This window comes from Hippocampus bargibanti, linkage group LG05 (genome assembly GCF_051943395.1).
Source record: "Hippocampus bargibanti isolate YZ-2025 linkage group LG05, ASM5194339v1, whole genome shotgun sequence".
NCBI classification, from domain to species: domain Eukaryota; kingdom Metazoa; phylum Chordata; class Actinopteri; order Syngnathiformes; family Syngnathidae; genus Hippocampus; species Hippocampus bargibanti.
Window position 1 is genome coordinate 9,786,950 of NC_142738.1, and position 27,862 is coordinate 9,814,811.

Sequence of the window (27,862 nt, forward strand, 5' to 3'; positions counted from 1 at the left end):
CAGAATGTAGTATTGTTAGATACACAGTAGAGTTGAAAAAGACGGATATTTAAATGTATTGGAATAATAATAATAATAATAATAATAATAATAATAATAATAATAATAATAATATAAGCGGCTTTCAAAACTCTGAAGGACACTTTACAGTCGCAGGATATTTTTACTGTGGCTGATTCGTTGAAATTACTTTATTCTTTTACTGCATCTACGAACTTAAATTTTGTTACCCGATAAACTTTTTAATTTCATGATGGGTTCACCATTTTATTGTCACGTTTTTTTTTTACAAAACGCCAGTAAATTTAATACAGTACTGAAGTGTACGTTTTGAGGTACACTCACGCCAACAATCTGGAATGTGCGGTGTATAAATGGAGCAACTACGCCCCCTGTCGTCTAATATGAGGAAGTGACACATCCCCCGACGACTGCTATTGCGCATGCGCACACAATGTCACAAGATGGCGGAGAGTACGGAACTGAAGGTAAAGCGAGCCCCTCCACTCGGTTGACAAATAGGCGCTTCGCACTGTCATGTTTGAATTTCAAACAACGGAAACACCATCAGTCGACGATCAAATAGCCAACAGCGATTTGATCAATCCCCGTGCGTGCACAGGAAGAGGACAGACAACAAATAAACTGTTAGCTGGCTGACTAGCCTGCTAGCATTAGCTTTGTTATTGTTGCCGACAATCCGTTAGTCATCTTGTGGCGTGCTGTTCTCGTGCAGATTGCAGGCAGATCCCGCTTCAAATCTGAAAACGGTAACACAATAACTCAAACGCCTTCAAAACAGACGCACGACAGCCAGACCCCACTGACATTTCTTGAAGATCAGCAGCCACATTGCTATGTTGTTATTCCAACGGGCTCTGTCTATTCCTTGGAAAGCCAGCTGCACTTCGCCTTAGGTAGCATTGTTTCTGTGCAATTTGTGTGATTTAATAACGGGAAAGCATTGCCATTTAAATTGTATTGGGTAGCAGAACTGAAAAGAAGAAGACGAGGAACTGTTTTGGGTACTTCAATTTAAGACAAAGTTGATGTTTTCCTTCCTCGACATCAGTCGGCTAGTTAGCCTAGCTAGCTTCTATGTTATAAACGTATTCTCCTGGCACATTACTGTCTCTTGCTGCATATTTTTACTTTTGCAAATTTCTCAGTGTGTTTGATCATCGATGTGTCTTTAAATTGCAGATTTGACAGCTCGGTTTAAATCACAGATTTCGGATGTGTTGTGGCTACATGTTCCAGAGTTTGTTATATTTGTATTACGTTTATCCGGTCTACTTGATATCTTACTTAAAACAGATTCTTTTGTTACAGACAGTGTATTTTAGATGTTCAATTACCTGACATGTTTCGGCGTATACTTCCACCTTCGTCAGAGTGTCACGGATGTTGTTGTTGGTAAACAAAATAGATAGGTATTTACATGTGTTGATGCTTAATAGAAGCTTCGAGAAAGTGCAATACGTCCTGATTTATATTGATAGAGCTTTCATTGCAGCTCTAACAAAGCACTTAACAAAACAGTTAACATAAAATAGCATAATAAACGCAATACATAACATAAATCTCAGCAAGTTGGGCAATCCTTACCTCTTTTCTCTCATACACTTGGTTGTTTAAAACAGTTTGAGATGAAAAATGAGGGAATGAAAGTGTCCTTTCACCAGTGGATCAGATATGTCAAGCTCAAAATGTGCGTGCGTCGGCGACAAGCTAAGTTTCAAAGTGAAGTCGATTCTGATTTTCAAAAAGAAACCACCACTTTCTAGTTTTGTCGCTTCAGAACGCTGTGTTCTAGTGTGAACATTCAAAAGCCTGGAAAGTGAGGCTTTCACTCTGACATTCGTATAAAAAGACAGTTTTTTTTAATTCAATCTAAGAGTTGTGACGGGAATATTACAGATTTTAATGTAGTATCTATTTCTCCTTGGCAATGTGTTCACTAACCTGACTTCCTTTGCCCCCTCGCAGCAAATGGTAATGAGCCTTCGAGTTTCAGAGCTGCAAGTCTTGTTGGGTTTTGCTGGACGGAATAAGCACGGGCGCAAACACGAACTTTTGACCAAAGCGCTGCACTTAGTAAAGGCTGGTTGCAGCCCTGCCATGCAAATGAAGATTAAAGAGCTCTACAGACGGAGATTCCCCACAAAAATGGTTTCGCCAGTGGACCTGGCGCTGCCCGGCGTCCATTCCGCCTCCAGCCTCCCCGCGGGCCTCTTTGACAGCCACGGTTCCCCCTCGCCGCTGTTGCCTGTTTCACTGCTCGGGCCTAAGCATGAGCTCGGTCTGCCTCACCTGCCCTCCGCCCTCCACCCCGTTCACCCAGATGTCAAACTGCAGAGATTGCCGTTCTACGACATGCTCGACGAGCTCATTAAGCCGACCAGTCTGTGTGAGTTTTATGATTTGACATCAGTGATGTCTATAGATTTCCACTGCGTCAACTTTTGTCACTTTTGTTGATTGTAGCTTCGGACAACAGTCAGCGTTTCCAGGAAGCGTGTTATGCCTTTGCTTTAACGCCGCTACAAGTTCAACAGATCAGCAGTTCCATGTAAGCAACACCCTTCTTGCTCTTGTTAATACTGTCAATCAGTGACACGATGAAATGAGGGCAGAACAGGGGAGAAAAAAACCTTAACATTTGATGTTTTCTCTTTTTGCCTTCAGGGACATATCGGGGACCAAATGTGACTTTGCTGTACAAGTCCAATTAAGGTACAAACCTGCCAACTACTCCGGTTTTGCCATAATGAGTACTTCTTCTTTTCCTTTCGGCTTTCCCCTACAAGGGGTCGCCACAGCAAATCAGTGTCCTCCATCTTTAGAGCATTGATCTGCATGTTTGTTTTGGCCAAGCTTTTACGTTGGATTCCTGTCACAACCCTCTGTATTTATCCGGGCTTGGAACCGGCACAAGTAGCCATATGTCCCTTTGTGGCTACAGAACAAGCAACTCGCTCAGTCAAAGGCTCCCAAACACAAAATGGTCATCGGCACAGCAACATTCAAAAAAGCAAAAACTATACTCATCATTTGATGACAACCTAAAACTCAATATTCTGTGGGTCCTGGAATTCAAGTGACAATGACAAAAACCCTGGCACTGGAGTGGACACAATTTTGCACATATCTGGAGGTGAATAGCTAAAACGAAAGTGAGGACAAGGTAGTCACACAAAAAAGCGCTTGTCTTTTGCTGCTATGAGGAAAGAATGATGTGGAACTCTCGCCTACAGAATAAAAAGCTGTGCACAAACATGTAGTTTCCAGTAAACAATAACGGCTTGGATCTGTCATTCAAGTAGTTAATTTGTGCTGAAATTTTTGGTTTTATATAAAATAAATAGTATTTATTTGCTCCGAAAGAGTGTGCATTTCAGTTACACTGTCAGCAGAAAAATGATTTCAGATGAGATATTTTCCATAATGAGTACGGTTTTCATTATCCCATTCCTGGTTACGGTTTATTATTGACAATTACGGTTTCCAATGAAAACAATAAGTCAAAAATCATCCAAATAGTAAATACCCAACGTTCATTCCAAACACAAGATCGCTATGTACGGTTTTTAGATTTAGAACAGGCGATTGTCACAGTGCCGGCTGTTAGCTTCTTTTCAATGAATTGCACATGCGTGTTATCATTGTCTTGTAATGGCATCTGCCGGAGAAAAAGCAACTAAAAGTGTGGAATCTAAAAGAAAACAACAGTCGTTTTGGCGAGGAATACTCGCAAGTATTTCCTGGAGTTATACTGCGGTCAAGAAAAGGTGAAAATGACGGTGGTTTGTAATTTGAATTTGTTGATAGCTATTTTTGTAATCCCATCGGAATGTAGGTTAGATGTGCATATTTGAAGTGACAATGTCTTAGAATTCATTGTACTTTTCAAACAAGATTGATTATTAAATGTTTGTTTGATTGTAAAATACTTCTGTTTTGTTTTCCTAAAATAGTAGCAAACATGATATTTTCATGATTGAGTAGTTGAAATAGAGGTCTTTTTTCACAAGTCTATCTTTGACATTGGTCAAAATTTGGATGGTGTTTTTAGCCTCATTTTAAAGGAGATCCGACGAGTTGTGTCCATAATTTGTAAAATCACTTCAAATGACTTCCACTGAGTGCATTTTACCAAGATTCCACCGCATATAGCTTTATTTTACGTTTTAAGACTCGCACTGAATATTCAGGAAGTCTTGTTTTCAAGTTGATGACGATCCCCTACGTGACGTCACGGAGGGAACGCCCATGACCGAGAAAGCAACACACAATGCATTTTGGGTACTTTGTTTGGTTTGAAAACTTTGTGTTGATGGCGAGATTTGAAGGAAAACTACATAAATAACGCGAAGTGAAAGACCATGTCATCCGCGATTCTTTCATGGCCCTTGTAAAGAAAACAATTCAACAGCATTGCTCTGTAGCTTCCTTTTTTGTTGTTGTTGTTGTCTTCTAGATTTTGTCTGTCTGAGACAAGTTGTCCCCAGGAAGATCATTTCCCTCCTAATCTGTGTGTGAAGGTGAATGGAAAGCCGTGCAATCTCCCCGTGAGTTCAAACTCTCCATTCACACACGGTGTCGTTTATTCAAGTGTTAGTCAAACTGAAAAGTGTCAAAAAACATATATTTTTTGTTGTTGTGCAGGGGTATCTCCCCCCCACTAAAAACGGAGTTGAACCAAAAAGACCCAGTCGCCCCATAAACATCACCTCCCTTGTGCGACTGTCCACTACAGTTCCCAACACAATTGTTGTATCGTGGACTTCAGAAATTGGGAGGGTAAGAAAGACACTGGAATTTTTTGGTGAAACAGGTGTTTTGAGGAAGCTGCGAGTCACCTGTGCATGACTCCTTTTTTTCTTCATGTCTCTTTCTAGAGTTTTTCCATGGCTGTTTATTTGGTAATGCAGCAGTCATCCGCTGTGTTGTTACAACGACTACGAGCCAGAGGAATCAGAAACCCAGACCACTCAAGAGCTTTGAGTAAGTTTATTTGACCAACCAAACGTTTTCACATTTTGAATTGATTTCCCAAAAGAAAATGAAAGCATACCAATTTTATCTTTTGATAGTTGTATAAAAATAAAGGAACAGTTTCAAACTATTCAAACTAGATTTGGATTCATGCGACGATGTAAATATATAGCTAGCTAGCTAGCTAGCTAGCTAGCTAGCTAGCTAGATAGATAGATAGATAGATAGATAGATAGATAGATAGATAGATAGATAGATAGATAGATAGATAGATAGATAGATAGATAGATAGATAGATCCTTGCTACTTCGCGGTTCGATGCATTGCGGAAAGTGGAAAATGGCAGCTTATATTAGAACGCCAATGAATCTATGGTGCGTTACATCAAGAAAGACTCGTAGTGTACTGTACCTGTAAATATTATACTGTATATATTGTATGTTATATGTATCGTGGACTGTTTACTTTATTGCATTATAGTTTTGTACTGTACTACAAACACCTACTGTGCTCTTTTTATGCATGTCCTGTGCAGTGTTCCACTAAATTTGGCCTTCCAAATATTTTTTTGTATGCATACACTTGTAAATTTAGTAATACATGGAGGGTTCGCTACAGCACAATTTTTCGTCTAGCGTGGGTGGTCTCAGTCCGCATTAACCCTGATAAATGAGGGATTACTGTATATATCGATACATATTATATAGAGAGTGACTTCCTTTACAGCAGCTCCTGTATTCAGTTTTTCTACTTCTTTCTTTCCTTTCCTTTTACTTTCATAACTTTGCTGCTGTGAAATGTAAATGTCTGTTCTGCAAGACTAATAAAAGCTAATACAAAGCTAATAAATAGCATCTTCATGCTTTTGTCGCTCTGTTCTTCTTTTCACTTTTCTGATTTTCCTCGCAGTCAAAGAGAAATTGACAGCTGACCCGGAGAGCGAGATTGCCACCACCAGTCTACGAGTGTCTCTTCTGTGTCCTGTATGTTGAACTGCGTCTATTTTCATGCTTCCAATACACAATCCCATATCACTGACAAGTATACAATATAATCTATTTTGATGTGTGTACGTTTTTTTTTCTTCTTCCTAAGTTGGGAAAGATGAGGCTGACAATCGCATGCCGAGCGTTGACATGCTCCCACCTCCAGTGCTTTGATGCTACGCTTTATATCCAAATGAATGAGAAGAAGCCCACGTGGGTATGTCCGGTGTGTGACAAGAAGGCGCCGTATGAGCACCTCATTATTGATGGGTGAGCACCTTATTCACGGTTATCTAACTCGATGTATTGACGACTAATGCGAGGCAATTAAACCATTAGCTTTTACTTCTAATTGTTGTGCCAGTTTTTTTGTGGCTTCTGACTTCCATTCCATGAAATTCCATGATGCTTGCTGAAGTCTGAACCAAATGTTCAAATCGTCCCATGTGAACCACAATAACAGTCATTATTTTTCACTTCAAATTTGAAAACTAGTTATTCATCAATTTGTTGTTCGATCTTATGTAATATGTGGCAGGGTATTAAACATTGTAATGGCTTTCCCACATTCATAACGGCCCCTGAGAAGAAAGCGAGAAAATGAGTTTGATAGAGATAATGTTTACACCCAAAATACCATGAAATGATATTTATCTTCCGTTAGATTTGTTAACAAACTAAGGCATCTTTTAAAGGACAACTGACACCATTTTTTTTTTGTTTCCTAACTGACATCAGAAAAACGTTTTATAGCATCTAAAATCCCCAAAACACGCCGGCTGATATTTTTAGTCAAATGCAAAACACCAATAAAAATGACAGTTTGCTAAAACTGCAAAAAAATGAGCTGCAAATTGGGCATTTTCAGAAAGTCCCGCCCCCATTTCGTGACGTCACGCCAAGACGTCTTGCCTTGCTCTAGGATCAAAACAATGGCATCAGATTTGGAGAAGATGCTTTCTTGTTACTCATCCAGTTATGAATATGATTCAAATTGTTCTGAAGAGGAAAGCATAAATGTTTGCAATCGATTAAAGAAGTTCTTCCGGGTCATTTTGAGGCATCAGGACTGATGTAGCATCCCAGAAATTGCAGAAGATGGCGCCCAAGCTCTGTTAGAAATGGGCTGATTTGTCTGCTGGGAATTTGTGTCAGCGAATATCAAATAGTCGTCTTGGTGCAACACACAACGATTCACCATCGCGTTATTTATGTGTTTCCTTCTAATTACGCCATCAACACGAAGTTTTCAGTGTCGCTTTCTCGGTCAGGGACGTTCCCTCCGTGACGTGACGTTATCACGAATCGTCACCAACTCGAAAACAAGACTCCCTGAATATTCAGCGCGAGTCTTAAAACGTAAAATATAGCTATATGCGGTGGAATTTTTGTAAAATACGCTCAGTAGAAGTCATATGAAGCCATTTTACAAATTATGGACACAACTCGTCCGGAGACGTCGGTTGTCCTTTAAGCCTTCACTCAACATGACAGCTCTCTGAAAATTCTACCAAACAAGTTCGGCTTAGGCAAAAGTCAGGAAATCATAAATCGGATTACAACTTGAATGCAAATAAATCTGTGGCTTTATCACTTCCAAATTGTGTACGCTATATTTAGTGGCTCCCCTTGTAAAACTTGATTCAAAAAGTTACAAGCGAGTTGAATCCCTGCTAAGAAACACATTCCATCAGTGGAATCTTTTCACATCGTTATTCATATGACCGGAAAGGCCTCTTGGACATTCAGGGAGTCAATTGTGCCAAAAATGTCCACATTGCAAAAGCAGTGATTTATTGACATGTTGGAAAATATTGACCTCTTCTATATCAGGTCGAGCATAAGACAGTTTGAGGGGCCACAGAGATACTTTTCCGTTTATTTATGGAGTGGCTCAGCCATGCTGTTTGAAAACATTTTTTTTCATGTTGAATTAAAAATATTTCAAACGTCTATTTATTTGTGACTTTGTTTTGACTGGAGAATGATGTTTTTTTTTCATAAAGGACGCCAAAGAAAACATTCTTTTCTTTTCGTTTGTGTAGGCTCACAGTCGTACAGTAGTGATCCATCGATGAAAAGGTTTCTTCAGCCGTCATCAGTACTTCTTTGAAGGTGTCGGACGTTGCGCTCCTAATCCGAAGAGCTTCGTCTGAGAACTAAAGTTGTGCTGGTAACTCTGACCCTACAGATATATCCCTAATGGACAGAGGTGGCGGTGCCAGACCGCTGCTTTGATAAGTCTGTGCTCTCAGGTTCGGGGAGCAGTAGACTGACTACTCCCTGAAGCTAATCTGATTACTTCTTTTGTTCCGAACAAAAGAAAAGAAGTACTAAGTAATTTGTTCAGGACAAAAGAAGAGTAATCAGATTAGCTTCAGGGAATAGTCGACTGCTGCTCCGCCAACCTTAGAGCCGAGACTTATCAAAGCACAGGTCTGGCATGGCCACCTCTGTTCATTAGGGATATATATAGAGCCAGTGACCAGCCCAACTTCGCTGCAAAATGTCCGCCACCTTTAAAGAAGTACAGATGATGTCTGAAGAAACCTATTCTATTCTTTTCTCTTGATGGAAGTTGATTCCGGTTCATGATGGGACAAAAATAACGCTTTCTTTGGTATGATAGGAAATGAAGCAAATCCTCCAAGCCAAACCAATAAACCAATTTATTGTTGTGTGCTTTGTTTTTATTATTATTATTATTATTATTATTATTATTATTATTATTATTATTATTATTATTATTATTATTATTATTAATAATAATATTATTGTTATTATATGTTTTGTGTTAATAAACTTATTGGTAATTTGAGCAATTATCATGCTGAAAATGTGTTTTTTTAAGCATCTTACTCTTACTTTTTTTACAGGTTGTTTATGGAAATCCTGAACAGCTGTTCTGACTGTGATGAAATTCAGTTCAAAGAGGATGGAAGTTGGGCGCCCATGAGGTCAAAAAAACAAGTGCAGGAGGTGTCTGCCACTTACTACGGAGTGAACAACGGTGCGTACGTACTACCAAGGTTTCCAACCTTTGTTTTGTGTAGCAAAAATGTATTAAACCAAGCAGTATAAAGTCAACATTTTTTCTGCATTATAAAGATTTTATGGTTATTAATAGTGGCAAATATCAAACTAAACATTCTTTCAGGATATTCAGGATAGTGGACCCTTGCGGTTTTATTTGGGTCTTTAAATCAGATGCAATTTTAGACAACCTCAAACGTTGCGGTCTTCACCGCCATTTCAAATGGCAGTGTTTGAAATAGCGTCTGCCCGGTGGCCCGGGGTGTACAATTTTTACGTCGGGCATACAACTTTCAAAACGTCTCGGCCCAGATGGCCGACAACCTCTTCAAGAAAAAAAGTTTTTTTTGTTTTTGTTTTGTTTTTTCAAATCAAACATTTGTTTTAGTCAATAAAGCAAAAGTCACAAACAAAATGCTACGACCCAGGTGGACTCCACTTTCTCAGCGGGTTTCAAAACTTGGAAGTACACTTTTCACTCAGGGTGTAGTCCCAAGCATGCTTCTGATTGGCTGCCGGTGCCGAGTATGCAAATTGCCAAACGAACGTTCATTTGGCAATTTGCGAGAGGATTTAACAAACATTATGTGTAATATTTTTTCGCGTCTTCGAACGTTCGTGTGGCAATTTGCATACTCAGCACCGGCAGCCAATCAGAAGCCTGCTTCGGACTACACCTTGACTGAAAAGTGTACTTCAGAGTTTTGAAAGCCGCTGAGAAAGTGGAGTTCACGTTGCTTTTAGCAGACAACACAACGCAAGTGTTGCATTGTACACCATGACGATAAGCGACAGCTGGAGCAGAATCTTCAACATGGTATATTTACCATAAATTAGGCAAGGGCGCATTTGTGGTTGGTGCGTCCTTAATTTAAAAAAAAACTGTAATTTTTTTGGTCTTTATGTGTTTTAAGTTGTGAAAAATCGGGCAGGCAACTTTATGGCCGGGCCGGCAACTTTTCAGAGTTGTCTGCCCAGGTGTCCACTAACTTCTTGTTATGAGTTTCAGACACTGCAAATGGAATTAAATAAGTCTTGAGGAACCCCCACACGAGTGCAATCTGTGTGACGTTTCCATCTCTCTGTGTGCAGACGTGCCAAAAACAGAAAGCCATGAGCAGAAATGTGGGTCGGCCAATGAGAAGAGTAAAAAAGTTGATGTGATCGACCTGACACTGGATAGCTCGTCGGAAGACGAGCTGGATGACGAGCCCCCTCCGAAAAGGGCTTGTCCGTCATTGTCGCCCATCTCTCCGCCTCCAACAAAGGGGTCAGTCATGCAAGCTCCGCTTAAAGCAATGATGTCAAAGTCAAGGCCCAGGGCCCGAATCTTGCCCGTCGCATCATTTTATTCGGCCCGCGAAAGCAAATTAAATTTGTGAAATTCCATGATGCTTGCTAAAGTCCGAACCGAAATTTCAAATTGTCCCATGTAAACTGCAATAGGTCATTATTTTTTACTTCAAATTTGAAGACTAGTTATTTATTAATTTGTCATGCGCTCTGTATGTAATATATGGAGGGAATTCAACATTCTAATGGCTTCTCCATATTCATAACGGCCCCTGAGAATAAACTGTAACTACAATGTAGCCCGCGGCAAAAAAATGAGTTTGACACCCATGCTTTAAAGCTTTTCATCGGCTGTGTTGCACCAACTTGTGACATGATGCAACATTTTTCCTCGCAGAGTGCTGAACCTTCACAACCAAACGTCACCGGTGACAAGAGCTCCCAGCATGCCCCCTTTAGAGACCAGCTACATTCCTCCGCCGCCACCGCTTATTCAGGACTACCGCCACTTCTATCACTCAGCTAGTGACTTGCCAGGTAGGCCCTGGCGCTCGTTTTCAAAATTCTATTTGTTTACACACTTGTTTTGCTGTAAATAATCTGCGCTGGAATTGTTTGCGATTAACTCATTCAACGCCATTCACAAAATTATTCGGGAATTGAAAATATGACATAGAGCGCCATTCCCGAATTTGTGCCTGGGTGCCGATAAAGCGCTGGCCATGGCCTCTGGCGATGTTTTTTTTTCTTTTCCACAAGGGGCAACATTTCCCTTTTTTCATGTTAGCACTTTGTTCCGGCTTCAGCTGTTTTTAAAGCGCTATATAAAACAACATGTATGTATTGTATTTTGGACAGTCACCTTCATTTCAAGCTCATATAACTTCAGGCCCATATACTTTAAGAATTAACATTTTATTTCTGATGAAAGAAGAGAGTCTAAAGATTCTAACGCTGTATTGAATGTTTATGTAGTTCTAAAACTCAATATTCTGTGGGTCCTGGAATTAGAGTGACAATGACAAAAACCCTGGCACAAGAGTAGAGACAAGAGTGCATGTCTGGCCGTGAATGAATTAATAGTTCTTTAAAATTGAGACTGATTTTACTTTCTAAATGTACTGTTCTGCAATCACTGGTAAGTTCACACGACTGAGTATAAACCACACCTTCAATGAACGGCCTATTTCAATTTATTTTTTCCATATTTAGGGTGCACCGCATTATTATAAGGAGCATAGAAGCCACAATAACTGCTGGAATGGACACATTTTTGCATGTCTGGCAGTGAAGGAGTTAAATCAACAAAGCCAAACAACCAACCAAAATAGAGTTTTTTTTATTCAATTCAAAATAATAGCTTTTAACTTATCTCTACTCTCTAAAAGTGGTTAAATTGCCGTATTTTCTGCACTATAAGGCCCACCTAAAAGTTTTTTTTTTTCAAAAACTGACCATGCACCTCATAATCCAGTGCGCCTTATATATGGAAAACGTTTTAAAAAGTCATTCATAGAAGGTGCCCCTTATAATGCGGTTCACCTTATGTATGAAAAATGTTTTTAAATATGTCATTCGTTGAAGCTGCCACCTATAATGCGGTGCACCTTATATATGGACATTTTTATTAAGTATGTCATTCGTTAAAGGTGCGCCTTACATTCCAGAAAATACGGTAAATCAACAAAGCCAAACAACTGACCAAAATAGATTTTTAGTCAATTCAAAATTTTAGCTTTTGGGATTTAAAAGTTGCCTGAAAGTTGTATTGTGCTGCCTTTTTTAATGCAGTTCTTCTTATTTTTTTTCAGATCTAAATTTCTTCTCCTTCCTCCAAGGCGACAATCAGGTACACCCACGGCGACCGCGTGCGAAGCTCCTCACACTCGCTGCAGCCGCCCTCCATTCTATTCTCCTCCTTTTCTCTTTCAGCATTACAACATGGTGATGGCCGCCGCGGCGGCCGCATCGGCCTCTGCGTCAGAAGATTCGGACCTCCTCCTCAACCGCTACTTGCCGTACGGCGCGACCCACATGATGCGGGAACCACCGGGCACGCCGGGCAGCAGCACCCTGGCAGCCACCAACGGAGGCAGCAACAGCGGCAGCACCAGCAGTTTGGTTTCTTCCAGCAGTCTGCGGGACAAAGACCGAGAACGCGACAGGGACAGCCACGCCATTTCGGGATTGTCGAGGTCTACGGTGGAGGCGGCGGCAGCTATTTATGGCTCCATATCTGACGTCATCTCTCTGGATTAGATCCTCAGAATAAAACTGATGCACAAGGGAGACATTGAGACAAGAAGATCTTTGTAAATACGGAGAGCTGAAAGTATACAGTACTATGTACAGAGAGGAAAATCTATTTTCAATTTACTTATGGTGTATATAAACTTAGGACATTTCCTGTCCAGTGGATAGCTTCAGTTCAATATTTTCTTTGAATACTGAAGACTTTTTCCACACCTCTTCATGTGGTCTTTTGATTATATTGTACTTTTTGTACTTGGTTTTTACAGTTTTGTTTTCAATATTCCATGTCAATGGCATTAGTGGATTAGATTGTGTGCACAGGACCCTGGTGTGGGGAGACCTGATGGAACATGATATTTAGCATCAAAAGAAAATGGGCATTTTTGCCGCTGTTCACAAAGGAAAGTCACAGCAAATGAGGGAAAAAGGAGAAGTTTTTTTCCTCAATCGCACAGTTTCTGTAAAAAAAAGAGTGTTCTGCCATCACTGTAGACATTCATGCAATGGTCATGTTATTTTAAGGACTTATTTATAATATAAGTTATGTTTGATGTAGACTGTTATGTTTTTTTTAAAAAGCATTCCCTTTGTCTCGGACTGTTGGCACTCAAAATACATAAACAGGTCCTATATTATTACCGTATTTTCCGGTGTATAAGGTGCACCGGAGTATAAGGCACACCCTGCAATGAATGATGTATTCTCAAACTTTCTCCATATATAAGGCGCAATGGAGTATAGGCTGCAACTTCAATGGATGAAAACAGTTTGCCAAATATATATAAATAGATTTTAAAAAAACAAATATAAAGCATACCACTTTATAAGGCGCTACAGTAGAGGCTGGGGTTACGCACTACTTCTACTAAGGAAAATGGACCTGTTGTGGCTCAATATGACTTCATATATAAGGCACAGGGTCATCTTTTGAAGAAAATCACGGCTTTTGGGTGCACCTTATTCACCGGAAAATACGGTACTTTGCTCTCGCTTGTCATTTTCAGTAAGATCAAGTAGATTTTTATCCGTCATGAATTGAAGCTAAGAATATATAATGAGTATTGTAGGGAAATTCTTCCTTAGTGTGTGAATGGATGGTTTTGATCCGGTAAGCGGGTGGAAAATGGATATGTTTTCTTCCGCCTTGCTGCTCCACATTCATTTTCCATTTGATCGGTGTCAGCAAAGTGGTAAAGACTTGCTCTTCGTTCCACTTTGAGATTTAATTCAACAAATAGACGTGATGTGTGTGTTTTTTTTTTTTTTAGCACTTGCTTTCTCCTTTTAGGCTATACAGAAGTGAGGCATTAACCCGTAGCAGCCACTCTGAAAGCAGTTATTGTCTCTGAAAATGAAAATTATCTCAACGCTCACCAATTAAATGGCTTTTCATTCTCTTCTAGAGGCCATAAATTATTTTCTGCTTTCTTTTGTCACCGTTCAAGAAACTTTGGGACATCATCTTCACACCCCGTTGTCACTCAACTATTCCAGTCAACACAAACAGATTTCTTTCCCCTCAACTTATGCTTACAATTTCTATTATTTATTATATCTTTTTAGCATTTGTTTGATTGGTGGCTATGCATTTCTGTCATTGTATGTAATATTTCTTTTATAATGATATAATTAATGCTATTTAAAAACGGTCATTGTTGCTTGACATGCATTGTAACATTTTCAGTTTCTCTGTCCATTTTACCTATCAGATGATGTCAATAGCTCTCAATAGAGGCTTTTGAGCGTTTTGATCCGCTAAGAGGTCTACTGTGCTGTTTGATATTTATAAGAATTAAACAGGAAAATGTGGCTGTCTGATTGATCATTTATTTTAGTGGGGTGGGGTGGGTCGAATGGGAATCACATGTACAAGTAATTGTTAAAACTGACAGGCATTTCCAAACATTGGGTAAAAGATGGTTTCAATGTTTCAATGCAACACCTAAAATCATTATCATTGTCAGTATTCCATCTAAGGTGCTCTGGTAAAAGATCTGGTTTCACTCAAATTGTTCCCAAAATGGTCATGAATGATAGGCATATGGCATTTATTTATGGCAGCGTTCTAACGTGCTCTATTGTGAGCTACAGAACAATTCATTGCTCTTTCGGTTGATGGCAGCAGGCACAATAACACAGCTATCATTTACACAACAAAATAAATTGTGGGTTCCTACGAGTATATCAGATTTTTGTGAAATTTAACAGGCCGGCATTTCACAATAAGTCAATTTGTAAATTGAGATACATTCAATGTTAATTGTTCAGTTCCTCTAACGAAACATCTATTTTAACAAAAAAAAAACACACCAAAATTTCCTGGTTCATGTTTAAAATAGATCAAATGTAAACACTAATATTCCATAACCAAATAGAATTTAGCTCAGGCCACACAGACAAAAACATCCATTGTACTGTATGTAATTAATCATTGTCGCGCTATGCGTGGTCGCGTTTAATGACGTCACAGCATCGGTGATGACGTCTATAAGTGAGCGGCACCGTTTCAGATTGGAATGGGAGCTGGCGATTTTTCCCCTATTTTGATCGTTTAATCCGTGAATGGCGCCGAAACAGGACCCGAAACCTAAATTTCAAGAAGGTATCACACTCCTCGCTTGTATCGTAATTGAACCACGGTTATCATTAACGTCCGAGTGGATGGATTGGAGCTCAGACATTAGCTAACATCTCCATCGCTGTTAGCCCTCATTGTTGTTCCTATGCACAGAGCGCACGCATTTCATGTCTTTATTCCCCATATTATTTTAATTTGTATTAAATTATAAAACTATAGCGTCCAAACCAACGTATTTATCAATTGAAAAAAAGTTTTTCATCGGCAATGTTTCGACCCCATGCCTCTGCAGGCTTTTCTGAAATAACTGCTAGCTGAGCTTGGCTAAATAGTCGAGGTTGGTTGACGTGTGCGCAACTATTACTGTGCAAGCACTTTATTGTCCATTGCGTCTTTTGTGCGCTTGTCTCCCCTCTCAAAATGTAATACGTTTTGTTTGTTTAAAGTAAATATAATCTACTTGAAGGGATTTGCGACCAGTATGTGTGTGTGAAATGTGTTTTCCAGGTGAAAGAGTGCTGTGTTTTCATGGGCCATTGCTCTACGAAGCTAAGGTACGTTTCCACAGTACTTTTCCTTCTTGAATGCCTCCTATTCAAAGTGTAACAAAAATGTCTCTCTGCAGTGTGTTAAGATAAACGTCAAGGAGAAACAAATCAAGTACTTCATTCATTATAGCGGCTGGAATAAAAAGTAAGGAAACCGATTCCCGTTTGTATTTTTGTCGTCGTAAAAGCCTCGTTGTCTTATTTGTTCTCTCTCTCCCTCTAGTTGGGACGAATGGGTTCCTGAGAGTAGAGTACTGAAGTATGTGGACAGCAATCTGCAGAAACAGAAAGAGCTTCAGAAGGCCAACCAGTATGTGCTTTCAACATTTTTCACTTTTAATACATTCAAAAAGCACATTGGTGGTTAAAAATAAATTTATGTTCAAATGACAAGATTTTTGTGACATAATGAGGCCAACATAAATAATTTAGTAATGTGACCTAAGACATGTCCAACGCAGTTGTTTGAAAGGGGAATTAAAATAATTTTGATGCATATGTGTGTGCCCAATGTTATATGGCTGTTTCAAAATCAACCAATCACATTTAAAGGACAACCGACGTCACTTTTTTGTTTTTTAACTGACATCAGAAAAACGTTTGATAGCATCTAAAATACCCAAAACACACATTATGATATTTTTAGGCAAATGCAAAACACCAATAAAAATGACTTAAAGTGTCCAAAATCTGCAAAAAAATGAGCTGCGAATTGGGCGTTTTCAGAAAGTCCCGCCCCCAGTTCGTGACGTCACGTCAATACGTCTTGCATTGCTGGAGAATCCAAACAATGGCTTCAGATGCGGAGAATATGCTTTCTTGTTACACATCCAGTGATGAATATGATTCAAATAGTTCTGAAGAGGAAAGCATACATGTTTGCAATCGATTAAATAATTTATTCCATGCCATTTTGAGGCAACATTGGGGCAACAATGGATCATCAGAAAAGAGGCACAAAATGGTGACCTCCAGTGGCCACCTCCGCTTCCACAGGCTGATAAATTCCTTATATGGAGCTTGGACTCCCTCCTCTGGCGGCTTTTGGGTGCAACACGGTTCTCAGACCAAACATGTACAGCAAAATACATTGACGTGATGGAAGGACGCTACAATGCGTCTTTTTTACGTTCAGGGGGCGGTCCTTTCATGATGTCACGTACGGACTCGTCACCAACTCAAAAACAAGACTTCCTGAATATTCAGAGCGAGTCATAAAACGTAAAATATAGCTATATGCTGTGGAATCTTATTAAAATACGCTCAGTAGAAGTCATTTGAAGCCATTTTACAAATTATGGACACAACTTGTCCGGAGACGTCGGTTGTCCTTTAAGTTTTTGTTAAATGGGAGTCGACAGCTAAAATATTCCTGTTCTTGCTTTACAGTAGAAGCCAGGACATTTTATGCTAACACTGAGCGCTATTTGGAACCGTTTATAATTTTATCCGTCTCCTTTGTGTGTGGTTCAAGCGATAGAAAAATGATACACTTTGCTCTTTTTTGTCTCTTCATTTCCTCCCACAGAGACCATTATGTTGAAGGAAGAATGAGGGGTGCTGCACCGAGTAAGAAGATACCCGCAACTTCACAGAAAAACGACGTGTGAGTGCAACATTCCAAAACTTATTGGCTCTTATGCTTTGCATTGCCCGATCATGATTTACACTTGTATTTTTTTTGTCCTTTTGCAGGAAAACCAAAAAGAACAAACAAAAAAGTATGTATGTACCTTTGGTGATGTTTGTTGGAATCAATCATGTCATGTTGCTTGTTCCAGTATTTCTAGTTGGTATCTGAATGTAGACTATCATAAAAATACTTTTCAAAAGTTATTCAGTCGCTCAGTTATGACATTGAATCTCTTTTATAAATATTTGTAGGATAGGCAAGGTAGGATATAAGAAATGTAAAAAAACAGCAAAACAAAAAAAGAAACACTGACAAATTACACTGGTCAATTGCAAATTTTATCTGATGACTTTATGTATTTTTGAAACCCACTGAAAATGTCTCTTTGATCCTTGCACGTTTTTGAGATATTTTCATGTTTTGAATTTAAGATTGACCCCCAAAAGTGTGTGCATTATAGATTTCACCATGCATTGAAAATTCAGAAAAAAAGCTTGTCTGGCAGTGAATGAGTTAATATGTTAATATTATTGAAATTATAATTGCATTTAGGTTAGCTGCATCAAATCAAAAACAGTTATTCCACAATTTAATATGTGATATTATGGAAGGCAAATTTACATGTTTGTTTTAGCTCCTGGCCCAGGAGAAGGTCCAAGTTCAGGAAGTGACCCCACCCACCCTCCGCGAAAGAAGAGGGCTCGTGTTGACCCCACCGTTGAAAGTGTAGGTTTGCTGCCCTCCTATCTGTTGAAGGAAGTTCCAGCACATTGTACTGTTTGAGCCGCGTTGGTTGTCTCGTGTAACATCGTGTAACTTCATCTTGTTGGAGCAGGAGGAGACCTTTATAAACAGAGTGGAAGTCAAAGTCAAAATTCCTGAGGAACTGAAACCTTGGCTTGTCGATGACTGGGATCTGATTACGCGACAAAAACAGGTTAGCTGGTGTGTTTATTTTTTCGTATCTTTGGGTTGCTGGGCGGGAAAAACTGAACTGAACTGATTTGCAGTCAGTGACTCTAGTCTACGCAATGGAAAAACAGCGACCCCTGGTGTTCTTTCTGGGCACCAACGCTTTGAGGCCTCATACACTTCTGATGGTCAAATTAGGTTAAATAATAATAATAATGAGAATAATGATGATGATAATAATAATACATTTAATTTCTAAGCGTCACAAGTCACATGATTAAGATTAGAAGAGTTGAAAGTGTTTTGAAGTCTCATAATAATAATAATAAGAAGAATAATAATAATGATAATAATAATACATTTGATTTCTAAGCACCTTTCAAAACTCTCAAGGACATCTTACAGTTACTGGATAAAAAAATTCTATATTGCCATTTTTGACTCGAAACAACCCGATTGTGTTAAAATGCATATCAAATGATTCTCCTTGTCGCAAAGAAACTAAAGAAATTTCTATTTTTGATCGGCATTTGAGCTCAAATGCCTGTTATGACCCCAAGTCTGAAAAGGTCAATCACCTTTTTCTGAGGACTTTAATTCACTTCACCCGGTAACATTGTCCAGTTCAATAGATATGAATGTTATGGTTGTTTGTTTTTCCCGCGTTGCCACTTCAATCATTGTCAAAAAGCGCAGCTCACCCGCGGAAAAACTGTTAAGTGTCCTTGAGAGTTTCGAAAGGCGCTTATAAATGAAATGTATTATTATTATTATTATTATCATTATCATTATCGATGAGAAGGTTTCTTCAGCCGTCATCTGTACAAATTTGAAGGTTTCGGACGTTTCGCCTCCTATCCAAGAGGTTTCGTCAGCGAACAGTTCGCTGACGGACCACTCCTGTACGACTGTGAGCTTACACAGACATTATCATTATTATTATTATTATTATTATTATTATTATTATTATTATTATTATGAACTTGAACTTTCAAAATGGCTGCCATAAAAAAACTACAGAAACATTGCAAATGTAAACTATTTCATACTGTGAGTGTGTTATTTTGTGTCTTTGTGTTGTGTAATTTTTTGACATTTTTACTATCTGTTTTTTGTTGTTGTTTTGTTTTATGTTGTTTCGTTGTTTTTTTTTTTTGGCCTGCCATTTTGAATGTTTACTTCAGTGGGTTTTGGACTCATCGCCCAGTGTGTTGTGGTCCTAATGTCCTTTCCATCCAGTGTGACCATCTCGCATTTATGTTCTGTCTCCAGCTCTTCCATCTGCCCGCTAAGAAGAACGTCGATGCCGTCCTTGAAGATTATGCAAACTACAAAAAATCGAGAGGGACCTCAGACAGCAAGTAACATCCGTTTCGAATCTTCCCAGATCGTTTACTCATTTTCTGAAGTGCTGTCTGGAGACGAAAGGTTCTTTGATCTCGGTCCCCGCAGGGAGTTTGCGGTGAGCGAAGTGGTTGCCGGCGTGAGGGAATATTTCAATGTCATGCTGGGCACGCAGCTGCTATACAAATTTGAGAGGCCGCAGTACGCAGACATCTTGGCCAACCACCCAGATACGTCCATGTCGCAGATCTATGGTGCCCCCCACCTCTTACGGCTCTTTGGTAAACCGTCTTACACAACATTAACTCATTTTGTTATTATCTGCTAGTCAACTAAGATAGAAAAGTTAACAGGAATATTGGATGGGATTGGATGTGCCTTTATTAGTCTCACAGTGGAGAAATTTAAATATGTGTTACTGTCTAAATCAATTTAGGAGTTGTCATATACAGTAATCCCTCATTTATCGCAGTTAACTAGCGATAGACAAAAAAACATAATGTTGCGAACCCTACATGGATTGGTAAATTTACATGTGTGAGTACAAAAAATATTTATAAGGCCACATGCATAAAGAAGCACAGTAAATGTTTGTAGTACAAAAGTAAACAGTCCACAATCACCGTACAGTATATGCAGTATAGTATTTACAGGTACACTACTCTTCTTTCTTGATGTAACGCACCATAGATTCATTGACGTTTTAATGGCGTGCAACTGTGGCATAACTTTCGCCTTCCCTCAGTTTGTCATTTTACTTTTTCACTCACTGTCATCATTTTCCTCTTCTTTTTGGGTTTGCTGGATGATTTTGAAGGCCTGGGGCGTTTAGAAGCCATTGTCGGGGGGGGCGTATTAAGTACGAATGAAAATACGAGAGTATGTACAGTGTGTAACGTGAACTAACGCGATGCGAGAACAGGAGAAGGTATAAGCATTCACATCGGTTGAATGGTGTCCAGTACTGTCGTCTCTCGGTCAATCAGCTTTGACCCAAGTCAGCACAAAAACAAATAAAAAAAAAGAAAAACCTGAATTGACAGTGCGCCATCACATGAATGTAAACAAAGTCAAGACGATTAATGTACAGTAAGCAAAGTAATAAAAATTTGGTTTACATTAATCATGAACTCATTGTCAGGTGTGGCTAAATGAAAGTGATGTTTTTGATTAATGAACTAATGTTTGGTTTTATGCATATAACAGTACAGTAATGCCTCAAAAAGGATGAATACATTAAAAAATAACAACAATAAATCAAATGAATGCTGTATTCTGCTCTCTGGAAACCGCTGTTGTTTTACAGTACTGTACTGTCGTGACTTTCTGCCATTTGCTGCCTTTTTTTTTTTAGGTTCGAAAAAAATCAGCAATGCAGCAAGGGCCGCGATAATCGAACCGTGAAATAGCAAGGGATTACTGTATTGTAGAAATTTAATGAGTCTCGTTGAAACAGTTAAAGGACAACCGACACCTTTTTTTTTTTTTTTTTTTTTTTTGTTTCCTGACATCAGAAAAAACGTTTTATAGCATCTAAAATACCCAAAACACGCAGGCTGATATTTTTAAACAAATGCAAAACCCCAATAAAAATGAGTTAAAATGTCCCAAAACTTCTTCAAAATGACCTCAGAAAGTTTCAGTTTCAGACGGTCCCGCCCCCTTGTTTGTGACGTCACGCCAGGACTACTTGCCTTGCTCGAGAATCAAAATGGCTTCAGATTCGGAGAAGATGCTTTCTTGTTACTCATCCAGTTATGAATATGATTCAAATAGTTCTGAAGAGGAAAGCATAAATGTTTGCAATCGATTAAAGAAGTCCTTCCGTCTCATTTTGAGGTGTCAGGACTCCAATGTAGCGTCCCAGAAAATGCACAAGATGGCGCCCAAGCTCTGTTGGAAATGGGCTGATTTGTCTGCTGGGAATTTGTGTCAACTAGTATCAAATAGTAGTCTTGCTGAACACACAACGATTCACCATCGCGTTATTTATGTGTTTTCCTTCTAACACGAAGTTTTCAGACCAAACAAAGTACCCACAATGCATTGTGTGTCACTTTCTCGGTCAGGGGCGTTCCATACGTGACGTCACGTCAGGCATCGTCATCAACTCAAAACAAGACTTCCTGAATATTCAGCGCGAGTCTTAAAACGTAAAATATAGCAATATGCCGTAGAATCTTTGTAAAATACGCTCAGTAGAAGTCATTTGAAGCCATTTTACAAATTATGGACACAACTTGTCCAAAGGCGTCTGTTATCCTTTAAACTACTCGCTGGAAGCCTCTAAACGGTAAACTCACCAGGTTTGTGTCAGGTCTATTTGGGAACATTTATTGTCTGTCCAATGGACAACCTCGTGGGATTTGTGTGTGTGCGTTCAAACTATTTCAAGTTGAAGGACTGTACAAGAGGGCACTTTTTGGAATGTGCAGGAACTATTTCCATCAGTATTTTTGATGCTATATGAGGCGCTTGTTGGTAATATCTTTCCCTTTGGTCTTGCAAAGTGCGAATCGGAGCCATGCTGGCTTACACTCCCCTGGATGAGAAGAGCCTGGCACTGCTGCTCACTTACCTGCAAGACTTCCTCAAGTGAGTATCCGTCCTCACTTATTATTTTTTTTAATCTCATCATACAGCAGCGCTGCGACACCGCTTGTCTCTTCGTTGCAGGTACCTCGTCAAGAACTCTGCGACGCTCTTCAGCGCCAGCGACTATGAGGTGGCCCCACCGGAGTACCACCGTAAAGCCGTTTGAACTTTGTGATTAGTAGAGGTTATGATGGATCATCAAGGAAGTCTTGGACTAACTCGTCAAGTTTCTTTCATTCGGAAAGCTGCTAAGTACGCTCTTCTTGTATTGGTATGTTTTTTGTTTTTTTTTTTAATACTACACATTAGTTTCGATGACCCGTCTTTTGACAAGGAACTTCAACATTTCACCTTTTGTTAATTTTTTTCCACATCCAGTCATCTTTTTCTAATAAAAATACGTAATTTCATCACTTGTCTACACTTTGCTCTATTGGACATCCATGAAAGATTTTCTCAGAATCCAAGCTTGTTTTTGGCTGTAATGCGTAAATGAAAATGAGAAAAAACAGAATGTATTTCGCAATTGTGGTCTATGTGGAACTCCGACGGAAAAGCAAAATGTTACACAAACAGCTCCTGATCTAGCAATCAACTGATGATTCCTCCAACTTGAAAAATAGCCTCAATGCGATAATCCTAATCCGAATTTCGATTGATCTCTGATGGTTTGCATTAACCGTGTCTCAGTTTACTGTTGTTGCCAGCAGATGTGATGAGAAGCTGCGGAAAGAAATATCAGACTCAAAGAGGTTTTTGCAGACACTAACCTTTTCCTCAATTGTAGTGATGTGATTTATAAAAAAAAGATGGCCAGTGTTTGTTTTTAGACTGATTTGTGGTTTCTTCAGTGCCAAAAATGGCTGAAGCATTGTTGGAGGGATGGAGTGACTTAATACCATTTCCCTTATTGGGCGAAACAAAAACCACATGTAACATGCACCCTTTTTTTTTTCTTTGTATGCCAGATGTAGATCACCAAAACTGACTTGCAGGAGACTGCTTCTCTCTTTTGCAAAGTTAAACCATTAATTCAGTATGGTTATCATCGTCATTTGAAGTACTTGCTCTTGGACTCTTAAGAATCTACATTCATATGAGGGTTGCTTTGATTGATCAGTGGTTGATAATTAGCAGTTGAAAATGGTTACTCCACAGCATTTAAAGGGCAACCAACGTCACTTTTTTGTTTCCTAAATGACATCAGAAAAACGTTTCATAGCATCTAAAATACCCAAAACACGCAGTATGATCTTTTTATTCAAATGCAAAACACCAATAAAAATGACTTAAAGTGTCCAAAATCTGCAAAAAAAATTGAGCTGCGAATTGGGCATTTTCAGAAAGTCCCACCCCCAGTTTGTGATGTCATGCCAAGACGTCTTGCATTGCTGGAGAATCAAAACAATGGCTTCAGATTCGGACAATATGCTTTCTTGTTACACATCCAGTTATGAATATGATTCAAATAGTTCTGAAGAAGAAAGCATACATGTTTGCAATTGATTAAAGAAGTTATTCCGTGCCATTTTGAGGCAACATTGGGGGGAAATGGATCACCAAAAAAAGAGGCTGAAAATAGCGACCAAGCTCCATGTGAGGAATTAATCAGCCCATTTCCACAGGCTGATAAATTCCTTACATGGAGCTTGGTCGCCCTCTTCTGGCTCTTTTTTGGTGCAACATGACGTTTTCAGACCAAACAAGTACAGGAATATATATTGACGTGATGGAAAGACTGCTACAATGTGTCCTTTTTTCGGTCATGGGCGTTCCTTCAGTGACGTCACGGACTCGTCACCAACTCAAAAACAAGACTTCCGGAATATTCAACGCAAGTCTTAAAACTTAAAATATAGCTACATGCGGTGGAATCTTTATAAAATACGCTCAGGAGAAGTCATTTGAAGCCATTTTACAAATTATGGACACAACTTGTCCGGACACGTCGGTTGTCCTTTAAATCTGAAGTCTGGGCTTCAGTGATACCAGTCAATGTTTATTTTTTTAAACCATTGAACATTTCACTTGTTAATGTGTTTTGTTGTGATGCGAACCCAAATGTGCTTGGCCAAATTATTCCCGCAAGATTATGTAGTAAAGAGCAGATTTTATGGTTACATCAATCACGGCAAGTCAGGAAGGCCCCGAAGTGCCAAAGTAGCCCCAGACTATGTTAACTGTTTGCATGAGGTAATTTTTCCAAAAAGTTTCGTGTCCTCTAGTATCAGTTGCCACTTTATAATAATAATACATTTATTTTCTAAGCGCCTTTCAAAACTCTCTAGGTCACTTTGCAGTCACAGGCAGTAATGCCTCTTCCCTCGCCACTCCGAGAGAGATCCTCCATATTTTTCCCTTTGTGCATAATATATTTCATCGTGATTCACTTGAGTCTTACAGTGTTACATTCACTTGGTAACCTTGCATAGACTCCACATGTCAATTACTTTCTCATCCCTTCTTGAATTTATTTGGTTGATTTGGTTGCGGCTTTTCGAGGTCATTTGGACACATTCATTTTGTTAAAGTGATCCAGCTGGTTTGGGACAATACAATACAATACAATACAATAAATACAATAGATATTGATTTATACAGGATTGTGTTTTAACTACAGCTGAAGCTGTAACAAAGCGATTAAGACAGACCCCTGTCATATACAGGAAATAAAGCAGTTACAAAGGTCGTAAAGGCGATGGGCGAGCAACACCCTGAACTGATTGCCAGTCAATCACAGGGCACATATAGATAGACCATCCATTCACACGCACTGTCGTAGCTAAAGGGGTGTTGTGAGCTAAGCAGCCGCTAGATGTCAGGATTGCACAAAGCGTTTTCACGACTAAATTCCGCTGTTGTCAAAATATCGATGTTTTTGTGGAGATCCACATGCGTGCACGCCAACCACAAAAGCTTTGTTGCAACACATAAAACTGTCATCCAATCCTCGGCTCCCCCCAAGCTGCCTCAATTCGACTACGGGGATCAGTGACAACCGCAGCCTCAAAATGTTGTCACTTAAACTGACTGATGGAGGCGATTTGTGCCTCATATGATTCCTCAACAGCAAATCCATCTGCGCTCTTTTTGAGGCGAAAAACCGCCAGCGTTTAATGTGGTACTGAATGTTTCCCCAGACTGGGAGTTAGTGGTGGACTAATTAGATATTGGGCAGCCAGTCTTAGCCGTACATGGCTGCCAGAGCTTTGTGTGACTGCATATTCATTAGTAGTGGAAAAGTACACTCTCCACAAAGGGTTGCGGTCAGTCGGAGCCACTAAAACATGAAAGAACATATCCCGCTCTTCTGGGGGAAGGAATTTGCACAGCATAAACAGCCTGTAAAATGGAAAACTACATCTGTGTCTATTTGTTTTGCAGAATGGCGGCCAGCGTTGGCAGTTCTCGCTGAAAGTCTTTCCAATAACAGTTCAGTCCAAAAAAGAGCTGTTTGATCCATCTGTTTCCAATGCAAGTGGTGCAGTATCGAAGGGCTTTCGGAGCCCAGGATCTTGCTCGCCTGGAGGCTAATTTGTGAAAGCATTTCGGTCGCCGTTCGAGGCCTTTTCTCAATTAGCTTTGACATCACGTGTTTTGTGGGTTTGCGTCTGCTGCTTCTCTCTCGTGCCACATGCTAGAATAAAACAGATATTACGGCCACACTGAGTTGTTAATGTGTGTTTGAGATTAGGAAATCTGGAAGGGCTGATGCTACTACTATGACTACAACAATATATTTAATTGAGACTATTGGTGACTGTCCAGCGATTGGGGGAAAATGGTTTTACCACCTTGCGTTCTTCTATTTATTTATTTTGATAGATGAATCGGCTCGTAAATCAAACTATTCTTGTCTGTTTGTTGCTGTCATTTAATGACAACAATAAATGGAGAACAATGGCATTGTTAGTGTCACGTCCAAGATTAGATTTATGGTTGAGCGTTTCAAGTACTCTGGTCTCAAAGATGTACAGATGACGGCTGAAGAAACTTTTTCATCGATAATCTGGTCTCTGTTTGTTATGCCTAGTTTGTGGTGACGTCATTGGGAGGCGCCGGGAAAAAATGCATAATGGTGACCGGCGTACATGAACTACTCTTCAGTCCTCACAAATGTACCTTTTGTCGTACCGACAAAAAACTGAAAAAAGCAAGGTTGGTGTGATATTTTTTCTATGCTCACTATGCTCAACAACACAATTGTTTGAACCGAGCGAATATCGGAGTAGTTGATGCCCCGAGAAAAAAAAAAAGATTTCTAATAGCTTATTGATTCCACATGATGGCGGCAAATCATACATTAAATCCCTCGCCTGGCGTCAATATCGTTTCTTGGGACGAGAACGCCATAAAATAGATGCAAATCACTACACAAAACCCCTCAACTCTCATCAATATACAGTACTTCATTCACTTTTGTATTAAATGTGGTTAAGGCTTGACCACTAAAACGGTAACTGTGATAAGAGATGAAACACTCTTATTATCAGAATCAGAATCATCTTTATTGCCAAGTATGTAGAACACACAAGGAATTTGTTTCCGGTAGAACACGCTGCACTAGTATCTAGTTAAGCCTTATCATAATAATTATGGCTGGAGTTAGCAATGATATGCAGTTGCATTGTGGCACACTCATAATAACTACAAAGGTGGGTTAAATCATTTATTTAGCTAAAATGTAGTGTGCTACGGAAGCCTAACGGTTAGCACTTTAGCTTTAGTGTATTCGCACACGATAACAAATTCTTCCATATTTTCCCTCCGGATTTTGACTCTAAGTGCCGAGGCTTAATTTTGCATTCCCAAACCATGCCTATTAGATTCGTTGAATACAACAATAATGCTGACTGTGGGTGGTTATTTTAGTCTAATTTTAGTGAAACAAAAAAAAACAAAAGTTTTTTTGGTTCATTTGTATTGGTTGTCGGTACAGCCAAACAAGTCAATCTTATCTTTGCTTATTTGACAATATGAGCTGGACAAAATAGTGAAAGATAGTACAGGGGTGTCAAAGTCATTTTTTGCCACGGGCCACATTGTAGTTATGGTTTCCTCTCGAGAGCCGTTATGAATTTGGGGAACCCATTAGAATGTTTAAATCCGTTCAAATATTACATATAGAGCACACAGCAAATTAATGAATAACTCGTTTTCAAATCTGAAGTCAAGAATAATGACTTTTATTGTGGTTGACATCCAAAAATATGAAATTTTGGCTCAGATTTTAGCAATCATCATGGAATTTAACAAGTTTGATTTGCTTTCGCGGGCCGAAAAAAATGATGTGGCGGGCCGGATTTGGCCCGCGGGCCTTGACTTTGACACCCGTCTCCTCGTATGACCCCGGAGGAGTCACTCATGTTGGATATCCAATTAAGTTTGGTTTCCCCTTTTGACCTGCAGAGGACAGTCTTGGCTACAAAATACAACGTGAAGCAATTTATTGGGTTGCCTGGTTTAACCCTATTCAATGAGATAAAAACGAGCTTTTGAATAGCAGTCTCTCTCCACACATGATCAATTTGATGTGTAAAATAATAGAACATGCCTTTTTCTTTTTTCTTCTTCTGTTTTGCTTAGGTTAATTAGGGTCACAGGTTGGGATGGAGCATAAATCATCAGCTTTTAAGCAAAAAGCTGGGTCTATCCTGGACAATTAAACTACATATGAAGGAAAACAACC

The 27,862-nt window shown here is 39.4% G+C and overlaps 2 protein-coding genes and 1 long non-coding RNA gene across 4 annotated transcripts in view; all 3 read left to right on the forward strand.

The window, feature by feature from the left end:
• Positions 1 to 443: 443 nt before the first annotated feature.
• On the forward strand, positions 444 to 14,372 carry pias1b (protein inhibitor of activated STAT, 1b). 2 transcript variants are annotated; one of them, XM_088996891.1, is made up of 14 exons: positions 444 to 488; positions 1,990 to 2,410; positions 2,488 to 2,572; positions 2,689 to 2,736; positions 4,481 to 4,571; positions 4,669 to 4,803; positions 4,902 to 5,007; positions 5,908 to 5,981; positions 6,094 to 6,254; positions 8,861 to 8,994; positions 10,110 to 10,287; positions 10,708 to 10,847; positions 12,122 to 12,159; positions 12,243 to 14,372. In XM_088996891.1, exons 1-14 carry the CDS (start codon positions 444 to 446, stop codon positions 12,567 to 12,569), a joined length of 1,983 nt encoding a protein of 660 aa, XP_088853017.1. In that variant the 3' UTR covers positions 12,570 to 14,372. The 2 variants fall into 2 exon arrangements, with proteins under 2 accessions (XP_088853017.1, XP_088853018.1); XM_088996892.1 differs by lacking the exon at positions 444 to 488 and adding an exon at positions 556 to 770.
• Positions 14,373 to 15,030: 658 nt separating this feature from the next.
• morf4l1 (mortality factor 4 like 1) lies at positions 15,031 to 22,583 on the forward strand. Its single transcript, XM_088997087.1, has 12 exons — positions 15,031 to 15,165; positions 15,649 to 15,695; positions 15,767 to 15,834; positions 15,913 to 15,999; positions 17,218 to 17,295; positions 17,385 to 17,410; positions 17,957 to 18,048; positions 18,158 to 18,259; positions 19,507 to 19,595; positions 19,687 to 19,859; positions 22,089 to 22,173; positions 22,255 to 22,583. The coding sequence occupies exons 1-12, from the start codon at positions 15,126 to 15,128 to the stop codon at positions 22,337 to 22,339; spliced, it is 972 nt and encodes a 323-aa protein (XP_088853213.1). The 5' UTR covers positions 15,031 to 15,125; the 3' UTR covers positions 22,340 to 22,583.
• A 3,644-nt stretch (positions 22,584 to 26,227) lies between these two features.
• LOC148897840 (uncharacterized) overlaps positions 26,228 to 27,862 on the forward strand; it is a 40,823-nt gene continuing 39,188 nt past the window's right edge. The window contains exon 1 of the long non-coding RNA XR_016114967.1: positions 26,228 to 26,331. This is a non-coding gene — a long non-coding RNA (uncharacterized LOC148897840). The remainder of the gene's footprint in view (positions 26,332 to 27,862) is intronic.

Excerpts from the sequence above, each read along its gene's own strand:
- morf4l1 (XM_088997087.1), top strand. The coding sequence starts at position 15,126 with ATGGCGCCGAAACAGGACCCGAAACCTAAATTTCAAGAAG. Across the intron at positions 19,596-19,686 it reads AGAGGGACCTCAGACAGCAA|GGAGTTTGCGGTGAGCGAAG; the intron begins GTAACATCCGTT and ends CGGTCCCCGCAG. Across the intron at positions 19,860-22,088 it reads CCACCTCTTACGGCTCTTTG|TGCGAATCGGAGCCATGCTG; the intron begins GTAAACCGTCTT and ends GGTCTTGCAAAG.
- pias1b (XM_088996891.1), top strand. The coding sequence starts at position 444 with ATGCGCACACAATGTCACAAGATGGCGGAGAGTACGGAACTGAAG. Across the intron at positions 2,411-2,487 it reads CATTAAGCCGACCAGTCTGT|CTTCGGACAACAGTCAGCGT; the intron begins GTGAGTTTTATG and ends TGTTGATTGTAG. Across the intron at positions 8,995-10,109 it reads TTACTACGGAGTGAACAACG|ACGTGCCAAAAACAGAAAGC; the intron begins GTGCGTACGTAC and ends CTCTGTGTGCAG.